This window comes from Nematostella vectensis, chromosome 10 (assembly GCF_932526225.1).
Source record: "Nematostella vectensis chromosome 10, jaNemVect1.1, whole genome shotgun sequence".
NCBI classification, from domain to species: domain Eukaryota; kingdom Metazoa; phylum Cnidaria; class Anthozoa; order Actiniaria; family Edwardsiidae; genus Nematostella; species Nematostella vectensis.
Genome location: NC_064043.1, coordinates 4,006,327 through 4,029,389, shown reverse-complemented (window position 1 = coordinate 4,029,389; position 23,063 = coordinate 4,006,327). Strand labels below are relative to the sequence as shown.

Below are 23,063 nucleotides of genomic sequence, written 5' to 3'. Positions count from 1 at the left end.
TGGTTAAGATATTGACGAATGTGTTTCTTAATGGATGATAATGAAGTTTATTATTTTATTGTATCATTGTTGTTGCCCTAATCTGGTTGATTCCGAAGGATGGGAACATTCCAAGTGGAGAGTCGTTTATCAGGCAATTTGTTGTAGGACAGCAATTCTTCAAAGAGGAGTTTGGAATGATGTGCAAAGAGGTAAGCAATACTCTATAATGGGAAGTTTTCAAATTCAGTTATCAAAATTCAGTTATCTTCCTTATCCTTATCTCATTTTCAACAACTTTATCATCCTTGTGATTTTTTTCATATTTTTTTTATCATCTTCTTCTTCTTTATAACCAGAATTAATATTATCCAGTATTTATATTTTGTTTCTTAACCTAGAAATAGCAACATTGTCATTTTCATCTCTTAATTCTTTTTTACCATTGTCCCTTTCTATATTTCACCCAGTACACATGGTAGACCTAACCTGTCCTAGACTGGGACCTAGAAACATCTGGCTTGAGAAGCAAAGCTTCATACAGCTGTGCTATTAAGGCTCTTTATTGAATGGTTATCTATTATTATCTTAGTTCTGGCTGCCAGATACATTCGGCTATTCAGCGCAACTCCCACAGATCATCACTGGTTGCGGAATTAAGTTTTTTCTTACCCAGAAGTTAAGCTGGAGTCTGATCAATAAGTTCCCTGTAAGTACCATTCCTCCTCCTCTGAGTAGTCTCTGCATAATCACGCCCACCCTTCCCTGTATGTAAATCTGTTTCCTGCCTTTAGAATAAGGTCTTTATCCAATCTTATTTATGTATCATATTTTACCTAATATTTTTTTGTTTAATTTGATTAGTTTAGTTCTTTCTTCTGGCAAGGGATTGATGGATCAAAGTAAGTCAAAGTACAAACAACCTCAACAAACGTATTGACAATAACAACAACCGTTATAGAAAAAAAGATAATAAATTAATTATATTTATTATGATAATTACTGCTTTTTTCAATTTATTTTATTCTTCCAAGAGTTCAGTGCTCAAGTTAATTTTTTTAGTATTTTGTTGTAAGTCCCAATGTAGAGAGCCAGGTTTTTACAGAGAAAACCCAGGATAATCTAGTGATTGAAGATCAAAGCACATGCCACTGTTATTAGATACCTGTAATTAACTTGTAATTACATTGTAAAACATGAATATAAACGACATTCAACAGATGCCTGACACACTTCCCTCCGGCCGATACGTACGAGTCAAGAGGAGACGCAAAAGATGTAAGTGGCTGATTTCTTCCTTAACATTGATCTATCACTAACAATAGTGATAGGGGACTACTTAATGAAGCTATTATACTCCAAGGTTTTAAAGACTTCAAGTAACTTGAAAAACAAGGGCCGGGTGCATGGGAGTATGCTGTTGTATGGTCATGGCGATGGTGGCGGGGGGCCATCGTAAGTAATACTTGAATGGATTATTAATTCCACTGTACTTAAAAGTACAATAATCTCAGGGTTGTATGGATTTGTCGGGAATAGTCTCAGATTTAAGGGTTGTTGCCTTGTTTTATCTCAGAGAAGACATGATCGAAATGCTGAAGCGAATGGAAGATGTCGATGGTTGTCCCAGGTAAGTGTATCAATGTTATGTTTGCTAAGCCAGTTGTATATGATAGTTTAATTATCTACCGTCCTAAAAGAACAGTTAAATCAATTCAAACTTCAAACTTCACTTCGACCAGAACAAAACAAGATGGCGGCCACGACTCGGATGCATAACAAAAAAAACCCGGATAAACGCCTGCAAGTAGGCTAACTTAAACTCGTTCCTTTTTACTTTCACACCAGAGTTAAACTCTCGAGTCCGCATGAATTTTTCACCGCTGTAGCAAAACGTGATTCGTCGAGTTTGTGCACGTGGGTAGGGGAGCTGTACTTGGAGCTACACCAAGGGACATTTACCACACAGGCAGAGGTGAGATGTTCACGTGGGTGAGAGGATATGTGCACGTGGGTTAGAGGATATGTGCACGTGGGTAAGAGGATATGTGCACGTGGGTGAGAGGATATGTGCACGTGGTTGAGAAGATGTGTGCACTTGGTTGAGAGGATATGTGCACGTGATTGAGACGATATGTGCACGTGGGTAAGAGGAGTTGTGCACGTGGGTGAGAGGAGTTGTGCACGTGGGTGAGAGGATATGTGCACGTGGTTGAGAAGATGTGTGCACTTGGTTCAGAGGATATGTGCACGTGATTGAGAGGATATGTTCACGTGATTGAGAGGATATGTGCACGTGGGTGAGAGGAGTTGTGCACGTGGGTGAGAGGAGATGTGCACTTGGGAAAGGAAGCCTTATATCCACTTTTCAACCATCCCTTGCCCACTCCATATTCTTCTTATTCGGTGATTTAGGTTTGCCTTCCTCACCTAAAAAAATGGTAGCTCTTCACCGCCCATTCTGACCGGGAATACCTGTACAGTTTCGCCTTTATATATTCGAAAGGCCATTATTGTAAAAACTCTTATATTTTGCTTTCGTATAACCTGTGTAGATTAAGTCTCTCAACCGTCGAGGGGAGTTCTTGCTTCATAACGCTGAGCTGGTGACCTCACTTGTCTGGGCTCTCGGCGGGAAAACAGCAGGTACACTCTCCCACCAATACAGCCTTATCTCACCATTATTTGTACTGTTTGGTTGAAGATCTGCTGTGTTTAATGACACCCTAGGGGCGATAGTCCAAAACATAATTGCGACGTTATTAAATTGCACATACATTTTGTTCTTAACTCTCTTGGGGTCGTGATATATTAGAATTTTACTAGGTTTGGTAGAATAGGTTCTTTTAGACAACATGGGGAGCGATCCGGTCTTCAATATTAGTTTATTTCTCCTACAGAAAGCACGAGGCGTTACCAGTTATTTTCGATAATCCCTGTCCGTTTGTTACTTTTTAAACGAATATACTGACTACTAACAAGGAGTATTTTTGCAATGTATTTCTGGCCTTATTCAGGTTAAAAACAATTGACATAATTTTTAGCGGAAAGCATTCTATTTAGTAAATAAACCCCTTCTGGCGGCTGGGATATCGGCGGATAATGTCCAAGGAGGCATAGCCGAAAAACGTATTGCGCATGCGCGAGTTATCAGAACCATTTGAATCCAAGATGGCGGACGAGAACGGGGAAATTTGCAGCAACTTTTGCTGCTTCGTACACCTAAATGGAGAGAGCGATTGCCCATGCAATTCATGGGCAGTTGTATAGTGTACATCTGAAGATACTGACATGGATCTGCTGTTAGTAATTCACCTTATATTGGTACAAATTGAAGATATTGTCAACGATCGCCGAAGTGTATGGTATTTTCAAGTTTTCCCGTATGGGTTTAGAAAATATTGAAAAATAAGGACATTTGTGAATAGATAAGGTTCATACTTCTTTAGATGATAGACTAAGACTTTCTTTAAAAAATATCAAATGTGATCTTCATGCTTTTAATGTGATCTGTTGAAAAGGGTTTGAATGTTGAGTTTCTAGATTCGACTCCGATCGAAGTTTTACATACTTACGTAATGATTGATTATCAGTTACATTGTGTATAATCTTACAAAATAATAGACATTTTTTTTGTTTAACCACAAGCTTATATTTTAATTCTTACTTTTCTCGTTGAAGGGGAGATGTATTTGGGGTTGGAAGTCACTTCTTCGTCGTTGTCTGCGACTTTTAAGTGTTTTTCGCATATGGCTGTTCCGATATATCCCTAATCTAAAGCGTCAAGCACACCGAAAAGCAGCTGAGGACACGGCACAATTTTTCCCCCACAGGGTTGGCCCTTTTTTGCAGGGAAGCAGCAGCGGGTTTTGCTATTGTTTACGTTTTCGCGCAGATGCATGACGCAAACCGTGATAGAAACCCTGCTTGCGCAAGCCCTAGAATCTCTGATGCCTGTTACGGATAAGTTCCCCGAGCAAAAATCATTAGATAATCTTGAACGGGGGGCAAAATGACAAACCCACAAAGCCACTGTATTTTAAACCGTCTGTCAAATGTTGAAAATGTGTCAATACAAGTACTATTGAAATTGTTTTCGTCACTCGTTGTACCAGTGTTACTGTACGGTTGTGAAATTTGGGGTACATGCCTTTTAGGAAGGGCTTCATCGTATGAAATTTTTAAGACTAAATTTTTCAAAGTATCCAATGATTTTGAAAAACTACAACTGAAGTTTTTCAAGCGTATACTAGGAGTCCACTCAAAAACTACAAATTTAACTATATATGGAGAACTGGGAAAAGCCCCACTAATAGTACAAATTTCTTCCCTGGTGGCAAAATATTGGTGCCGAATAAAAAGTAGGATATATGAAAACACCTTAGTGGGGGAAACGGCGAAGATCAGCCTTTCTTCAACATCTTATGTCCCTGTAAGCTTTATCAATTCCCCATTTGCTTGGTGTGATTTAAAGACACTACAGGAAATAGATATTGAAGGCCAACAAATTCATACCCTAGGAAAATATATTAAGAAAGTACTATATAAAAGTTATGCAACATTTTGGAGAACCCAGGCACAGTTAAATCGAAATAGTGGAAAGCTACGCACTTATTGCAAGATCAAGACAACGTGACCAAACACTTAATATAAAGGTAGTGGCTTGAAATAAAAAAAAATGATGATATGGAGGAAAAATTATGGTAAGGAAAAAGACATAAATTTACAAAGCAAGTTCGAGAAATGACAATACTGTAAAGGACACAATTTATAAGTTAACCACTTTAATTTTCCATATCCTTTATCTTTACATTTTTTTTTTTTAGTTTGTTTCTCTATATTATTCGTTTGTGTATATTACATCACGAATTTTATTATGTTTACATATTTATCATCATAAACTGCTTTATTTTGTCCATGATTCATCGGATATGATTGGGGGAGACTGGTTCGGAGTCGTCTTCAAGGAAACTTCGTCTGTACACGTCCGTCATTTGTTTAGCTCGTTCACAGGCTTCTCTCGCCGCTACCTCAGCCTGTGAAACAATGGATTGATGAATTGATTGATCTGTGCTATCCGAAAAATTCAAACTTTTAGGCAGGTAAAAGAAATGCTCTACAATGGCGGGAAAAAGAAAACTTAAATACCAGTAATAAATCAACATTTATCTCACAGCTGTATGATTTCAAGATTAAACATTCCTCTTCTAGCCCACAGAATAGTCGATCCTTGCTATCATGTTAGGTACAAAATGTCAAAATTTCAATGATAAAACCAATAATGGAAAGGAGAAAATAATGGAAAGGTGAAAGCAAGACAACCGTTTCTACAAACTAGACTACAAACTAAACTACACAAGTTAAACCAATTTGTCTACAATTATAGAAGTTTTCGAATTCACGGGTTTAAAAAGCACATTGAGCTTCATTAGCAGTATAGAGTTAAAAATACGCTACCCTTTTGAACATGTTGCGTTTTCCGTATATTTGCTTTTCCTTTCCCGCTACTACTCCATCGCAATTTTTGATAAGCTTAGAGATGAGAAGGCCGCAAACAGCGATTAAAATCAAGCGCTTCATTTTCAGTAGTTACAATTCTGTGCGCCTTTAATCAAGTTTTGCGACTACACTAGCTACACATGCATGTTACCTGTTATATACTATTCCGCTAACCGTTGTCGGTCTAATTTTTTCCTGCTCTCAACGTTTTCACAACACGAGATTTCTCGTTTCCGATGCAATTCAAGTTAATTCGATTCCTAATGAAGAGCATATACCCATTTCAAGTACCATTCGGAGGCAATTTTTTCTCTCAAAAACAATGCGTACGATTAGTTTTGACCATTATCACCGTTGTTATAAAGCAATAAGTTTACTTATTTGCGTAAAGATGAAGAAATAATTAGCTCGAATGGGATCGGGTTGTACATTAAACGTTGTCTAATGTGCTGTAGCAGACAGAACGCCATCATCTTGATTATTTCAGGCCAGTTAACTACGTCTATCCATTATTTACAAAGGACTATACCGCCTTACTTAAGGCAGCGAGCGACTAACATTTGCTTGCAATAGTTTGGGTTCATTGTAGACATGCATAGGTCACCCTGCTCTATGGCTCATTATCTTGGACCATGCGGAAAAAAGAGATCAGTACAGGGTGGATCAAAAGTTCGTGCACTTTTTTAATTGGGTAAAAAAACGTTTTACAAAACAGCAGCATGACAAGGGTTGCAATACTTTATTGTAGTGTGTGAATATAAAAAAAATCATTATCCAGAGTGGCCGCCCTTGTTTTTTATTACACATTTTTATGCGCTTGGCCATCGAGTTAACACATCCTTGAAATGTGTACTCAGTGCAGCTACTGATACTGATTTCGCCAAGAATGGAGGTGCCTATTTAGTTATTTATTATTTCAAAATGTCCCCAAAACTTTCTATCGGCTCGAGGAAGGTTAATTGTCTGGGCATTCGTCCTTTTTTATGGAATTTGGCAAGTTCTGTTAGCAGCATTTAAGGAGTGACTGTTAGCTGTTTGAACGGAGTTCCGTTTTGTGTGAATGGCATGGTTCGATTCGAACTGAGCACCTTTGTTTTAGTAGGATGTTGGACATGGGAATTTCGCAAATCTCCTTGCGTGTATATTGCTTTGATAATCATATTTTGATGAAGGATGAAGAATCCAATGAAGAGGAACTAAAGAGGATCGAAGAAGAGAGATAGATTGTTCGTCGAGCAAGAGCCCTACGTCGGAGCAAGTTTCTTTTTTTTCAGTTTCTTTAGCTCCGACAGAGGGCTAACCCTCGGAACGTCAGCGCAACTACTCTGTTTCACAAAGGCGTTCAACATACCTTTTCAACCTTGTGTTGATTTATACCTCCTTAGTGGAAACAATCCGAAGAAGAAGAGAGCGTGCTCTGGACACACTCTCCGGCACGAAGACCTTCAAGTCGGGATGATCGAAGGAAGGGTAGAAGGCAAGAGGACCCCAGGGGGACGACGCGTTGAAATGCTAGACTATGTGAGGCAGCAGGAGGGCTCATAAATAAGGGCCAAAAGGATTGCTGTTAGAGGATAGGATTTTATAAGGACCGGACATGCCTTAGGGCAGACCACCAGAAAGAGATAGATGTGCATGATCGAATTTCCCAATAAAACGCTCTCCGAATAAGAACAACTGTAGGCTAAATTCAAGTTTTTATTTAGAAGATAATGATAATTTTTATTTTCGCAAATCAAACAAGAATATGTCTCAATGCAAAACAAAAATTGCAGGGAAGGGATGGTATTCAACTACATACAGTCAGTGGACATATATGGTGCTATTTGTCGTTTACTTTGAGCGTTGCCAATGTTTGACTATTTTCTTGCGCGCTTTGTTTTATTTTTGCCGAAAGTAAATACCTCTTAGCTTGTAGAGAAATTCAAGTAGATCAGCATCTCCTTTTTTATTGTTTACATTTGGAGATACGACTGTCTCTTTGTGGCAAAACTTCGAAATTACCCTACTCGATTGAAGTCTAAGACTACTAATAACGATATTAAAAGTTTACTCGCTTGGGTTATTCGATGGAAATGGATATGCTTTATGTGACTCGGTATTGTGTGATTAACTTTCTTTGATTTCAGACCTCTATCCAAGTCAGAAACTTTTAAAGGTCTGGAAACTCTTTCTGCTTAACCAGTTCCACGACATTCTCCCTGGTACCTGCATCCGAGAGGTGAGCCTAGTAGAACTTGTAGTTAACTGCTTGGATACTCTTAACCGCACAGTAGCACAAGAAATAGTCGCACAAAAACCCGAATATCCCGCGATTCCCCTGGTGTCACCCTCAAAAACCCTAATCAGACATACTTTTGTTATCTTTTACATTTAATATTATGCGGTGGAATCTTCAAATAACTGTCTAAATAACTGTCTAAAAGTTTGATAATTCAATCACGAAATAAAATCGAAAATATTGAAATAGCTTTTCCGAATCAGCCGATGGAAAAGGACAAATTTTACAAAAATGGCAGCTGAAAATAGTTTTTGAATGTACGAAATATATACACTCCAAGCTGCACCCCAAAGCTCTGTGTCTCTAAAGCAAGATAATCTACTACTTGACTGATGATCCCTCAATGCAGAGAAACTCTCAGCTTTCAACTGTCCAAGTATTTCTATGAGATGCTTGTGAGAATCCCAGTTTCATAGATGCATAATCGTAGGCCTTTGGCTGCTATTTTCCCAGGACGTACTTCAAATACGAAATAATTGTCTCAACAGGCTATAACGGAAGCTCTAGAAGCCTACGAAGGTAATGATTTAACGAAAGATGAAGTTTTTAAGGATGCTTATTTCAGATGCAGATTTTCACTATATTTACCGATATTAAACCATATGATATATTTGTTTTCAGTTGTGAAGTCTACTGCTACAGAAATTTTCCAAGATGCCACGCACAAGTTGATCTCGCTGGTAACTAAGAAAGTCTTCCTTTCCCACTTTACCGTCTCACCCCGTCTTCTCATTTCCATCTTTTCTCATACTTATCCAATACTCGACAAATTTATATAGTCCACTGCCTTACCTTTTCCTCTAATACGCCACAATAGTCTATTTTCTTAGAATATCCCTATATTGGACATCCCGCTCTTTCCTTCCCCTGAATTAACTACCCCATTCACATGTCACTCCCTCCCAACACTCCCTCACTTACGGTACTCTTTTTCCTACCATTTTATCCTCCTCCTTTTGACCCCACATACTACTCTATCCTCATGTCACGTGCTTAATCTTATCAAGGCTTGCAAAAGTACCAAGCTGTCAGCCAAGCCTATCATTGTAAACACTCTTGGATGGGCCAGAGACGAGTGTGTCATCATACCAGATGCTTTGGTGCCCAATCTCACGGACCGCGCGATACACAGGCAGACCACGAGTGATGGTAAAACATTAGGTGAGCCTTTTGTGCTTATTATTTTGTTCATTGTAATGTATGAGTGCTAAGAAATGGAGCAAATTAATAAGTTTATCCAGTGATGTTACAGGAAAGTGCTACATAAATGTTCAAGCTAGGATGTTTGTTACGAAAAAAACACCAAAATATTGCAACTAAACCATTACAAAGACAGTTTCAAATATTAATGAATGTTATTCTTAGTTCGCTTGCATGCTGATCCATACTCGATTGGACCGCCGCAAACAGCATCCAACGTGCCTGTTTCTGTCACAGAAAATGAGGTATGCATATCTTAAAGAGGAACATTAATTGTTAAGTCTAGAGAAGGACGGGAGCCCATGAAATCATCTCACGTCGACAGCATGAATCTATTTCAGAATCCAGTGGTAAAAGGGTGACTGGAACTACAAGCAACGTTACCCTGCCGACTCCACGTTCTTAAAGAATATTGATCAGCTTGCGCGCGCAGGGAACGCTGGGTTAGATAACCATGTTATGCTCAATCTACACGACTTAAAAAACAATCCATTTCCATCGTCTTAATAAAACACCAAAACAACTTTTAAGCACTTATCAAGTGCCAAATTATTTGTTTAGTGCCTTTGAATAGTTATTTGCCACTGTTTCGGCTCGAGAGAGAAGGTATTTAAAATCGAAGATTAGATAAGGCACAATAATAAGACGCCGTCATTGAATTAAACATTTTATAGTGCGATGCGCGCTTTCGTGCCCAATAAAATCACAGTTTTTATTGATACCAGCTCCGTGATGTGCCAAAATGTTTGGAGATACAAAGTTGTAACAGGCCCCGAGATATTGGGGAGTACAATACAGAAATATTAAGAAAATTTTTGGGCACGCTGCCACGCCCCTACTGGTCATATAATTTACTTGTAGTAATAATTTTTTAAAATATTGGGAGGGGCGGGGGGGGGAGTGATGGTGACATTAGTCCGTCCCCCCTTCGGCCCTGAGATAGGCCGATGCAAGTTAATTTTTTCTACTAGCCCTATGGCTGCTAGGATGGCAAAATTGCGGCTGGTAGAATCCTTTTCCCATTCCGACGCGCGCTAGCGTGACCACGTTGAAAGTTTTGCGAAGTAAACCAAGTATAGCCAATGAGGATACAAGCTACATGCTATTTGATGATTCCTATTTATGGAGCTAGTTCCAAAGCTGTGATTCACGCATGCTGATTGGTTAACCTTCTAAAACTTGCGCTGGTTGCCACGGTTTCGCGCGTCGCACTATCAGACTCGGGGAGTTACTAAATGAGACGACTAGATAAGACAACTATATTTTACCTCTTAGGTTCCAGGCCAAGTGACCTTAGAAAATGAGTTCGTCCGAGTAAGGCTGGATGGAGTTGGTCGTGTTGTGTCCCTTGTCCACAAACCCTCCCAAAGGTAACAGCGCTTTGAATGATGTGTTAATCGTTTTCTATCGTTATAGTAAGATAGCAAACGATGTTAACAAAAGTAACGAAATTACGTTAACAAAAGTTGCGACATAGCGTATTAACAGCAGTAATAAAACGCGCCAACCGACAATAAAATAACGCTCGTCAATATTTTCCCTACTGATTTATCAGTAAGAAGGTTTATAAACCTTCCATCATACAATCTAACGGAATTACATTTGGTGTTTTTGCATTTTGCATTTTGTATTTGGCATTTTGCCATGATGAAAAATGCCGACCAACTCATAAAAGCAGTCACCAGGTCCGGGTTCCTAGAAAGCAGGTTAACGCTAACCCAGGGATAAAAGCCCTTTTTATCCAATCAAAAGTCGAGATGGCCGTATTTATCTCTGGGTTAGTGCTAACCTGCTTTCTAGGAACCGGCCCCAGAGCGCCACACTAAGTTTTATTGTTTATCTGATATTAATTTGTTTTATTTTTTAATTTATTAATCTATTGCTTATGCCAATTTTGTTTTTACTTTTATACTATACCTTTTATTTCAGGGAAGCTATCCCATGTGGTTCCCATGGCAACCAGCTTGTCCTGTTTGATGACGTGCCTCTATTCTGGGACGCTTGGGACGTCATGCCGTACTACCTCGAGACACGGTACGGATATAGTCCTCATGAAAGAAACGCCCCACTTTCATTGACTAGATGGTCTTTGTTTTTAGAAAACCAATCGTTGAGTCGACGAAGCAGGATAATTGCTTACGAGTACTTGACCGTGGTCCTTTGCGGGCGTCTGTTGAGGTATTCAAAGTGAATGGATAAATTAAAAAAACAGATTTAATAAATTTTCTAGGCATTTTACTAGTCCTATATTTCGCGATTGCGAGAAATTATGGTTGCAGGAAATTTAATTTTACAAAATTGGGTTTAAATAACTCATTTAACTTTTACTTGTTTTACTACTACAACTAACTAAGAAGTATAAGGTTGTATAGTAAGTTTACAATTGATTTGTTTATAGATAATTTATTGACTAGGTGAAATCAGTGTTCTGAGTTGTTAAAACAATTAGTTATTGTGGTCTAGTGCACCGACTTGTTCCTATCAAATAAACATCAATCCTAACGTTTTTAATTTACGTGTTTGTTTCAGTTCTCATTGAGGATCAGTGCTAACAGCTCCCTGACCCAGCTGGTCACGCTTGACGCCTCACTGCCTTACGTGACATTCAACACCAAGGTATTATAGAAGTCACGCAAGCAATCACGCGTGACGCCTCACTGCCTTCCGTGACATTCAACACCAGGGTATTATAGAAGTCACGCAAGCAATCACGCATGACCCCTCACTGTGACTCATGACAAGTTTTTTACCTTTTTAGGTGGACTGGCACGAGAACCGTAAATTTTTGAAGGTGGAGTTCCCTGTTGACGTGCATTCAATGAATGCAACATATGAGATACAGTTTGGGCACCTTCAACGCCCCACCCACTGCAATACTAGCTGGGACTGGGCTAAATATGAGGTGAGAAAAACATTGCATCTCCTAACCAATCCTTCCCCTTTAATCTTTAAATAACTTAATTGCCTCTAGCGAGCTAATCCGGCAATTGGCGGTCAGCGGAGGCTGGCGCGTGAGAACGATAACGGACGATAACATATACAAAACAGTTACTCAAGGATGGGGCGAACCAGAGACATTGTATCGCTCCTTGATTCGGACTGGGCAGGATGAAAGGTTCCTCTGTAGTATTCCTAGGACTCGGTTCGCCTTCTTTTTACTTCCTCAGTTTGCCTGGCACAGTGCATCCCCATCCCCACCCTCCCCCTCCCAGTTATTCTCGCCTGGACCGCGCCAAATATGGGGTGATAGGTCCAAATCATCCTCCACCGCCCTATGAGTTTTTAGTGATGTTTGAATATGATAAAGAGACTGTAGCTGAGATTTTCCTGAGTCATTCCTTCTTGGACTGGGCTAAATTAGCTAAAAATTAGGTGAGGGTCAGGGCAAGAGGTGACTATAACACAAATTAGTGCTAGGTGAAATACACGCTAGCAAATAACTGTGGAATAGGTGCTTCATACGAAATTCCTAAATCCCTTAGGTTTGCGGACAGCGGTGGTGCAATCTGTCTGAGCACAATTGGGGCGTGTCGTTGATGACTGACAGTAAATATGGCTACTCTACCCACGGCAGCACCATGTACATATCACTGTAAGTAGGACTTGTAGGAAAGCGGGGATTGCTTGTGCACCTTTAATGCTAGACGAGCTTATTTACAAGGTTATTAAATCGTACAATTGTGTTTCCCGTTAAAACAGAAGACTAGCCTCGTTAACATGCAGCGAAAATGCGAAGAAGTATGCCTGGACACATTTCACAATTTCGGACACTAAGAACTTTGTCTCGTTGCACTGTTTTATTCACGACACGCTGTGACATCATCTGTGGATTGTTCGAGGAAAGAAGCAGGCAAAAATGAGACATGGTGTTTTGGTAACTTTTTTCAGGCTGCGATCGCCCAAGGCCCCGGATAACCAGTCTGACATGGGACGCCACCAGTTTGCTTATGCCGTGTTTCCTCACATAGGTAAAAAAACATGACTTTACCTATACCGTGTTTCCACACACAGGTAAATGAACATGACTTTGTCTATGCCGTGTTCCCACACAGGTAAATATACATGAGTTTGCCTACGCGTGTTCCCACACACAGGTAAATAAACACGACTTTGCCTATGCCGTGTTCCCACACACAGGTAAATAAACATAAGTTTGCCTATGCCGTGCTCCCACACACGGGTAAATAAACACGACTTAGCCAAGCCGTGTTCCCACACACAGGTAAATAATCATGACTTTGTCTATGCTGTGTTACCACACACGGGTAAATAAACACAACTTTGTCTATGCCGTGTTCCCACACACAGGCAAATAAACGTAAGTTTGCCTATGCCGTGTTCCCACACACGGGTAAATAAACATAAGTTTGCCTATGCCGTGTTCCCACACACAGGTAAATAAACATAAGTTTGCCTATGCCGTGTTCCCACACACAGGTAAATAAACATATGTTTGCCTATGCCGTGTTCCCACACACGGGCAAATAAACATAAGTTTGCCTATGCCGTGTTCCCACACACAGGAAAATAAGCATAAGTTTGCCTATGCCGTGTTCCAGCACACGGGTAAATAAACATAAGTTTGCCTATGCCGTGTTCCCACACACAGGTAAATAAACATAAGTTTGCCTATGCCGTGTTCCCACACACGGGTAAATAAACATAAGTTTGCCTATGCCGTGTTCCCACACACGGGTAAATAAACATAAGTTTGCCTATGCCGTGTTCCCACACACGGGTAAATAAACACGACTTTGCCAAGCCGTGTTCCCACACACAGGTAAATAAACATGACTTTGTCTATGCTGTGTTACCACACACGGGTAAATAAACACAACTTTGTCTATGCCGTGCTCCCACATACGGGTAAATAAACCTAAGTTTGCCTATGCCGTGTTCCCACACACAGGTCAATAAACATAAGTTTGCCTATGGCGTTTTCCCACACACAGGTCAATAGACATGGGGCGGCCCCATGAGCTTATCTATGCCGCTAAACATTTGATTACACCACGTTTCCGTGCACAGGTATCTAAGCTAATTTCTGTTTTCTTTTCAGGGTCATTCCAGGACTCAGGTCTGATCAGACATGCACAGTGCTTTAACGAGAAGCTCCACGTCATCTGTTGCAGCGTGGACGAGGGTGAGCCTGCGGGTACCCTGTGGTAGAATTTTCGTCTCCGTTGATCAAAAAAGCCAGCGACAAACTTCAGTTCTTCAGAAAAAATAATTAAACAGTTGTTCGGCTTAATAAACGCTCCAATACTGATGTGTGTTTTCAACGTGCAAATTATTTGTTTAAAAAGCCACTTTCTTTTTCAGTCGCGATATTCTAGTTTACATGGGACAAGAATCCTATCACAATTCGTGTCCGAAAGTAAAATTCATGTTCAAAGTACCTTGCTACTGCTAAATAGTTATAAAAATTGAGCACGTTTCTCTATCCTGTAGGTTTTGAGAAGCAGTCGTTCTTCAGTGTTGACAACCCTGCGGTCGTGCTAGAAACCGTGAAAAAGGTACGCAGAGACATCTAGCGATCCGCGCCCAAGTCCTATCTGTTCTGAAATGTTGCGTGCGCATTTCACTTGGGAAAGAGGCTAAGACTTGGCGCGCATTTAATGGAAGCTCTTTGACGTCTGATTAGCGACGAAAACAGATGTGTTCATAGTTTCACGACTTTGTGACGCAGCTAGTATTATCTGGATGAGAAAAATATCGATTTAGCAGTGTAGCGCTTTATTGCGATATTTTTAAAACATTACTAAAGTCTAAACAAACATTTCTTTTAAAAAAATGTGATAAAACTTTGGTTTTTCAGGAACTTACTCTTGAAAGGTACTTCTAGCCGTTTCGATGGCAGCAGCACTGAACAACGATAGCTGTAGCTTCAATCACTGATTTCCGTTACTGTGTTGTGTTACAGGCCGAAAATGTGGACGCGCTGATTCTGCGCATGTACGAAGCTTTTGGCGGGAAAACTCGCGCGCGGCTAACAACAAAACTAAACGTGACAAAAATACAGAGGTAAGGAATGCGTGACGGCATGGGTATTGGCGGGAGTTTGTTGTAACTAAAATGAGGTGCATCAGTTTGCATTTTCCTGAGAAAAAAAATCGACGAAAACGACTTATAACAGGCGATTTTGGGTAACAGTCTTAGGTTCCCTATACCGATATGACCGATGTTTGTCGCTACATAGAAAAGTGGGATTTACAAAAAAAAAAAATAATAATAATAAAAAACCAAAAAAATACAATTTGCATCACATCATTTTTTGTTTGCTTGCAAAAATAGATTTTACATCATTATGGTACGAAAATTTGGCCTGAAAAAGAGAACTACATTATTTTTCCTTTCCTGTTAAAAAAAACACTGAATTTACATATTCATTTTACCAATTTTTCTTGAAAAATAAAACTTGATATATCACCCTTCTAATTTTACTTGAGAATGAGAAATATATGTTTTTAATGTGTATATTTGCTTTTACGATAGTAGATGTCTTCGCATTTATCTTGTCCTCTAAAAAAAATATACGTGATCAAAGTGCAATGTTATTCCCTTTGAGTCTCCAACCGCCCAATAGCTACCAATTAGGGCTTCTTTGTCCATCTATAAGCGCATCTACATCAAACAGAATGACGCAGGTCGCTTTTAGCAGTTCAAAAGGGTTCTAAGCATAACACGACCGATGCGACTAGATTCGTATAGAGTTTATATTTGTAGTTATTTCATTAGCAGCAAGGTAATATCAAGCTGACATGATGGATCAATAAGATCAATATAATGAGAGTACCACTCCTCTTCCCGACGGGGATGAATAGTGCATCTCTTTATCTCAGTGTGCGATCCCTACGAGTTACTTTTACCGCATTAATTACACAGGTGCGCCGTAGAAACCGCGTTAACGCTATACCTACAACGGCCGCTTAAAGATTTATGTTCGAGTATAATTATTTTGGTAATTTTAATGTTGTATGGTTTCGAAAAATAAGAGAAGTTTTGATAACTGTTTTTTTAAACAATTTTCGTGAAGACAGGATGTGTTTTTCTTTTGGTATTCACCAAACAAAATGTTTCAATTATTAAACATGTACAGCTTTTCTTTGCACTAAGTGTGTAATATTCTATTTTAACTAGAGAACACCCGTTTTTTGTATTGTTTGTTTTATTTTTAAAGCCAGCAGATTTCATTTATTTATTTTTTTACAATCGTGTTTTCCTTTCTTCATGTTTTCCTTTTTACCTTCCTTTTTTTTCTCTCTTCCCTTTTTCTAATTTTCCCATTTGTTTTAAGTAACACACAAATTGTCAAAATTCCATTTAAACCAGCTGCTCTATATATTTCTAGGGAAATAAATAAACACAAATTGGTTTAAATTGTATGTTTTACGCCCTTGTAAAACAGAGTTGCTTTGCTGACGTTTCGAGCCCTTCCTCGGGGAAAATTTTTTTTTTTTTACCAGATTCCAGGCCACGCCTACGTAAACCACCTAGTTATTCTACAGCTTTTCAGTTAGCTTTTCATTCATACGGACATACAACTAGGTGTAAAAAAAACTTCCTTGGCTTGTTTTATTGAGTTCGTTTTATATATGTAAATTTTAGAGGACAGCTGGGCTTATTCAATTTGTTCTCCTCTGTTTATGTTTTAAGGTGAGTAATTTTATTATATTAAGCAAGAAGAAAATCTGAACTGAATTTCCTTCTAGCGAATAGCAAATAAAAAAAATATATCTCTCATTTCAAGGTGATGTAAAATTTTATTGGTTTTGGCTTATCTTAGATATGGTTTAATTTCAAGAGAATTGTAAAATTTATTTGGTTTGGGCATATCTTAGATATGATTTTATTACAATCTCAAAGGATCATCGAAATTGCCACAAATTAAGTACATATGGCACATATTAATAATTTTTGCATTATTTCGCTTTCGGCTGTATTATTTACTTTTACCTAATTGGTTTCCCTAGTTTTATGAGGTTTTCAATGATTGGTTTGTATTTTTTAAATCCACGCGACTTGTTCCTTTTCCCATTTGTTACATGCAAATTGAGTCATTTCCGTTCTAAGACAAGATGGGATGGGAATTTATTGTCCTGACAATCGTTTGTAATTTTGCCTTTTCAACCAAGACCTTTTTGTAAAGATTCACAAGGCATAGAGAAATGCTTATTTTGATTAACACTTTGGCTTGGGGGCTCAATAGAGCGGCCTATGGACATCTGGACGCTTTCATCAAAGATCAAGGCCGAGTCTCTTGCACGTAGCCGCCACAGTATCGCAATAGGGCGTTCGAGATAACCAAGACAAGATTAGGAATTCGCGTCTATATGTTTAGTTAAGGATCTGATTTACAGTAGAGAGGAAGCCGTTTTTCAGATATTGAGATCAAGCGCCCCCGACTCAACAGCTCTATTCTTAGCTTGACGCCGTTTGGAAGGTCAGAGACGCGTGTGACCGATTTCTAAAAGACAAACCTGCTAAAACAATGACCCTTCAGCGGAATTTCTCCGGGGAGCGTGCTTTCTTTGGGAACATAACAGGCTTGAATGCATCGCTTTGCGCAAACTCTTCGTCGGTGTGCCCTTATGAAAGCCCTTCAAGTTCAGACAGCTTCGGGGCGACTTACAGTGTCCTGTTATCCTGTCTCTACGCGCTGATCTGCGTGACCGGCGTCCCCGGGAACTCTCTCGTCATAGGCACGGTTCTACGGAGTCGTAAGATGTGGACGCCGTGTAACTATCTTATCATGACCGTCGCGATAGCCGATCTGGGGGTCGCCGCGCTTCATGCTCCGTTACGCATCGCGGAGCGTTTCGTTGGCTGGCCGTTCGGTGAGTTCGCGTGCCAAATGCTTGCTCCATTACAAGATGTATTCATATGTGTGTCTGTACTAGCGCACACAGCCATCGCCATGGAACGACACCGCGCTATCGTTACGCCGTTCAAGAAAAGGATCTCCATAAGGCAGGTTCAATTCATTATCGCTGGGCTTTGGCTTGGGAGCTACGTCACTTCCGGCCTTCCCATCGCGCCATTGTTACGTGTTACCATAAGCCAGGGTCGTCCCCGATGTGGGCTGTCGCCCGAATTCGTCTCTTTCGGACGCGTCTTCACTGTCTTCCTTGTAATCGCATACATTTTGCTCCCTCTTGCAATCCAAACATGCTCCTATTTCCTCATCATCAAAAAGCTCCGTAGAAAGACCCTCGTATCCAGCACGGAGCATGCGCGGAGGAGAAATCACCTCATTAAAATGCTAGTGACATGCGTGGTGGTTTTCGATATCTGCTACCTCCCCCGCGGGGTTCTGGTGTTGGTGAATGGCTACGGCGAGAAAACCGCTGCCCTTCGCTACGTCAACTTGCTGGCGCTTGTTATGTATTACGTCAAGCACGTGATCAATCCCTTTATCCTCTTTGCGATGAGCACGGAGTATCGCGCGAATCTTCAAGCCTCGTGTTGGTGTCGAGGCGTTAGCGAGGAGGAGGAATCAGCGCATGCGCATCACCACTCTAGGAGTCCGAAGACGATGGAGAATGGCCAGTTCATCCGGGAAAGTTCGTTTTGAAGACTACATATTTCTAAGGGATACCTGTAAATGTCTACCGTTTCATCTTCATTTGGATGCATGTACATTTGGAAAGGTGCACTGTTGGTTGCGTGATACACGTTACCATGGTCACCAACAAAAGCCAGCTCCGTGACAACTAATGATGATATATTATATTTTTACATGTTTCTCCTTGTGTTAAAAGGGACTTATAAAAGCTATAGTGCTATTTCGGAAAGCTCGAAAACAAGTGAAATTATGCGGGATAGTCAAAATAGCTATTTTAGTTTTAGAAGATCCTCTGTATATATGTATTATATATATCCTGTAATTGTTTTTCGCCATTTCAAAGTGATTGATGAATCTTATTTTGTGCACATGTGTTATTTAGGTGATCATGCAGGAAAAAAATAATTTAAAAATAAAAAAATGTTATATTGTTATAATTAAATGTTATATTGTTTTTATTTATTGTTTATTTTTATTATTGTTAGTAGATTTCCAAGCTCAAGAAAAACGATTTGTGTTTTCTTTCTAATTGTTCTATCTCCACTTTCTGTAGGTGTGTCTTATTATTTTAATTAAATTATAGAATGAATAATAGATAATACCCATACCAACGGCTTAATCTTAAATTCCAGATGCAATCTACTGGAAGAGCCAGACAGGAATGGACTTCTCTCTCTGGTGGACGGAGGAGTAGACATACCATTCGGATCCTTCGAAATTGTGACACTCTTGTTGTATTTCGATTAGCCTTTATATTCATTACTCATCATGGGCACTCTCGATACCTTTTTTAGAGCCTTGGTGAATTCCAGTTACGAAACCTCGCATACATTGGAAAAAAACACAGCTACATTAGAATATCGACAGAGGACAGAAAGAATAATTAGGAATCATTGAAGATTATTTTATTGGAGAGATATCTGTTATGTGAGATGAGCGCTGTATGTAGGAAGAACTTTGTAGACATGTGCCTTGCTGTGGAAATTTGGCGCTGCGTCACAATTTTTGCTCTTACGGGGAGGGGAGGGGGTTTCACTGAATTAGCAATGCGCTAAAAGTTTAATGCGCACGAAAAAAAATGCGCGCGAAATCTGGTCTTTTATAACAATTTAATAACAGAGTAGTATGGTATTTGATTTATTGGTAGAATACACTACTTAACCTATTGGAGTTGCGCCCGTTTAGCTATAAATAAACAGTTCACAAAGCCAAGAATTGTGGTGAAAAATTATTACTACCTTTTTCAATGTTTCGGATATTATTTACAAATAATATAATTCATATCTGTAATTATACCACAGGCAAATCAACATCGTCATCTCACAACTGGAGAGTTTTGAAAACATTTTTTTTTAGCAAATTAGACTTCATCGTCGATTGGGCAGAATCGAATGTGAGTTTGGATAAAAATCACCGGAGAAATGCATTTGAAAGGGCTTGGGCTATGGAAAAGTGACGAGTTTTTTGTGTACACGCTCTGCGCAAAGATAATAGCAATGCATCATTTTTTATATTTTCTTTGTCGACAGATATACTAAATTCAAATTCAATCAACACTTAAAGAGTAACATTTGGAAATAACAAGGAAATGGAATCACATAATTTCATTGCTAATAACTAATAAATAGCAGATGGTAGGCAGAACTACTTACGGGGTATGCAACACGATATAAGCCCTGGTCAAACGAAACGAAAATATAGATGTTAGCTCCTGCACGCAAGTCAACGCAAGTTATCGCGTCCAAACGATACACAAGTTCTTATAAGTAGGAAAATATGCGACAAGTTGCGTTTCGTTTAGCCAGAGATATACGATTTGATCGAGGTGGTGAATAGGTCCGGTTCCACGGATTTTATTGTCGGCGTCGTGCCCTGAAGTAAATATCGAATAGAAAACCAGCGGAGACGTTCCTGGTCGACGAGAGGTAACCGGAAGTAGACGTTTTTTTATTTTAACGCTACACAAACGCTTGCAGGTTTCTTCTTTAATCCCGCATGACAGAGCAGATCCGCCCTCTTTTATCGGATGAGAGCAAGACTTTACAAAAAAAAAAAAAAAAAACGTTGGACTTCCGATGGCCGTCCGTCTAGGAACGTCTATGCTTGTCTAATGTCTGAATGCGATGAGAACGCCGATGACACAACGGTGGCGAACATGCGCAAGCCTGCGTCCTGTCGCCAGCGTCGCGCATCTAAACCACCCTATTAGTAATGACTTAGTTATTTCTAGCGTGTATATCGAGCACGCACTCCCTATACCACCTCCCTATCGACCGCCACCCACACGTAGCGCCATCCCTCCTCAATCGGCAATACAAGTGCTCCCTAGCGCACTCAAAGTCTAGCAACGTGCCTAGAGGATCCAGCAAGCTGCATAGACTGGTCCGACAAGCACAGTGCCTGCCATAGTACCTCTTTACCGCAATCTGTTGCGACACGGTGAGATTCCCCCACGGCTCCACCCAGTTACACGAGAACACTTCTAAGCGTGCGCCGTCCGAGTAGCCCGCAATCAGTTGCTCCGTGTTCAGCGGTAGTATGGCGGCGCATGCGTTGTCGTCCGTAGTAATGCGAACTTCTGAGGGGAGGAGTAGGGTTGTGTTGCGGTGCTGTAACCCGGTGGTCCGCCGTATTATCTGGCCCCCTCTGTACACTTCTCTGATCTCGACGATGTAGCTAAGCACGTTTCTTGTGAGAGGTTTGTCGGGTGGTTGCATGATTTTGATGGTCTCTTTCTTCGGTCCTGATGTCACTAAACCACGTAGAGCTAAAGAGATAAAAGCAAAGGTTAAAGTATCTTACTTAGGAAGCTAAGAAACAACAAGTGTGACGTGAAAACAGGCCCGTAGCAGAGGGTGGGGCACTGGGGGCATGTTCCCCCCCAATATTTTCAAAAATTATAAGAAGGGAATTACCCCCCTCAATATTTTCTTAATGTTTCTGTATTGTGCTACGGCTCTGGGAAAAGAAACATTGCATCCATCTCAGCGACTACGTCTTCCGTTCCGATTAACCCGTTTCTATAGTCACACAAGTATTCTGTGTTGGTTATACTCGTTCGACATGTCATAAACAAGGAAAGTGAGTTTCTGTCGTTTATGCTTATAGAGTTGAAAGGCTTACGATAATCAATATGGTGTTGAGTTATGCTTTGAACACCAAGCTCGCGGTTGTCGCTTACAAGACAACACAAACTATGGGGAAAATCTCTGGGGATTTCCCGCAAACCGAGCTTGCCGATGAGACGATCACGAGATCTCGCGATGGAGAGTTCATTTGGCGACTTAAACAGGGATTTCAAAACTGTGGTCGTTAGGGGAGGTGGTCGCTATCGAGGGCGGTCGCTCATAGAGCTTTGGCTGAATGCACCCTCGTCCTCGTCACGAGATCGCCGCATTTGTGTAGTATCGTGGTTACTGGGACAATTGATGGCGGCGTGTTGATCATGAAAATTTAGCAAATTTGTTACAAAATTATTTACATCCCGTATTAATATTTAGCGCATCAATTTACTCAAGTCCTTTTTCAAAGCTATTCAATAGCTTTACTTTTATCAGATTTTCTAGTAGTAAATCTGAGAAGATATTTAATGCAAGAACATTGAAAGCATGTGTATTATAACACATCAAGGACGCTTTTCTTTCCTTTAAGGTAATAACTAAGGAATGAACGGATGAGTTTTCTGTTTGTTTGTAAATTTGGTAAATTCGACCCGAGGGCATTTGCGACTCTTTCGCGGATGGACAAGTAATTACTGACCTTCAAAAGGGCGTGTCTACAAGGTAGTTAATTTGTCGAAGACCTCGATGGCCTATCGATTGAATCGAAGCTTAGTCCGTAAGATAGACAGGGATAAGGGGTCTCTTGATCTCTAAAGCTCGATGTGGATAAGAGATCCGAAATTGTACGCACTTACAAAGCCCTTCTGTTATTGCGATCAAATTGCATATGTATCAAGCCCTTCTGTTATTGCGATCAAATTGCAAATTGTATACGAATGATGCAAAGAAACGCCCTTTCAAGAACCATCGACCTTTTGATTATCTCAGACACATCGCTAGCTCTGCTATGCTTAAACTGTGAAACTTTACAATCCTACGAATAGGTTCGATAATATATTTATCTCATTAAGACAGCTTTTTATGTTCCCTTGTTTTCCCCATTCTAGTGCATTTTGCGGTACGGTAGCTATAACTTGAGACGTTGATCCAAGCCGACAGCAAATTCAACCACAATCCATCGGTTTATTTTTATGTGTTTAGTGTTATGATATCTAAGGTCCTTATTCATCATATGGTATAGCTATTAAAGGCCAAATAACGTAACTTACCATAATCGGAGCTACAAAACACATCCTGAGGGTGACCATGGGGCGATGCACAAATACAATCATCGCTTGCCGCCACACACATAACTCCAGCCAATAAAAACACCAGCACTGTACACGCCATATCACGGTCTCTACTCATAGTTGAGTGCTTGATCAAGGTACACCGAAGGCGTATTGTTCGTAACTGTTTGGTCTGACTGGTATTTATA

General features: G+C 40.1%; 2 protein-coding genes and 1 long non-coding RNA gene across 6 annotated transcripts in view; 1 reads left to right on the top strand and 2 right to left on the bottom strand.

The window, feature by feature from the left end:
* The window catches only part of LOC5504550 (alpha-mannosidase 2C1), a 36,760-nt gene that overhangs the window by 4,964 nt on the left and 8,733 nt on the right, over positions 1-23,063 (top strand). For 3 of the 4 annotated variants that reach the window (XR_007314053.1, XR_004293846.2, XM_032372851.2), the window contains exons 11-33: positions 99-191; positions 572-688; positions 844-881; positions 1,200-1,257; positions 1,343-1,434; positions 1,556-1,609; positions 1,828-1,954; positions 2,535-2,625; positions 7,608-7,699; positions 8,248-8,278; positions 8,381-8,439; positions 8,767-8,920; positions 9,125-9,204; positions 10,235-10,329; positions 10,889-10,993; positions 11,059-11,137; positions 11,489-11,575; positions 11,718-11,861; positions 12,442-12,551; positions 12,848-12,927; positions 14,019-14,102; positions 14,411-14,475; positions 14,883-14,983. Coding sequence is in view for 2 of the 4 variants with exons in the window: in XM_032372851.2 (XP_032228742.2) it covers positions 99-191; positions 572-688; positions 844-881; positions 1,200-1,257; positions 1,343-1,434; positions 1,556-1,609; positions 1,828-1,954; positions 2,535-2,625; positions 7,608-7,699; positions 8,248-8,278; positions 8,381-8,439; positions 8,767-8,920; positions 9,125-9,204; positions 10,235-10,329; positions 10,889-10,993; positions 11,059-11,137; positions 11,489-11,575; positions 11,718-11,861; positions 12,442-12,551; positions 12,848-12,927; positions 14,019-14,102; positions 14,411-14,475; positions 14,883-14,983 (2,036 nt within the window). In the remaining 2 variants the exon portion in view is untranslated. Of the gene's footprint in view, positions 1-98; positions 192-571; positions 689-843; positions 882-1,199; positions 1,258-1,342; positions 1,435-1,555; positions 1,610-1,827; positions 1,955-2,534; positions 2,626-7,607; positions 7,700-8,247; positions 8,279-8,380; positions 8,440-8,766; positions 8,921-9,124; positions 9,205-10,234; positions 10,330-10,888; positions 10,994-11,058; positions 11,138-11,488; positions 11,576-11,717; positions 11,862-12,441; positions 12,552-12,847; positions 12,928-14,018; positions 14,103-14,410; positions 14,476-14,882; positions 14,984-19,156; positions 19,737-23,063 lie in introns of those variants that run through there. The other variant, XM_032372850.2, reaches the window with a different exon arrangement.
* On the bottom strand, positions 4,747-5,760 carry LOC116612223. Its single transcript, XR_004293848.2, has 2 exons — positions 5,437-5,760; positions 4,747-5,015 (listed from the first exon to the last, which is right to left on the bottom strand). It is a non-coding gene; the product is annotated as an uncharacterized LOC116612223 (long non-coding RNA).
* Positions 19,646-23,047, bottom strand: LOC125573288 (metalloproteinase inhibitor 3-like). The gene is made up of 2 exons (XM_048733828.1): positions 22,855-23,047; positions 19,646-21,291 (listed from the first exon to the last, which is right to left on the bottom strand). Exons 1-2 carry the CDS (start codon positions 22,991-22,993, stop codon positions 20,741-20,743), a joined length of 690 nt encoding a protein of 229 aa, XP_048589785.1. The 5' UTR covers positions 22,994-23,047; the 3' UTR covers positions 19,646-20,740.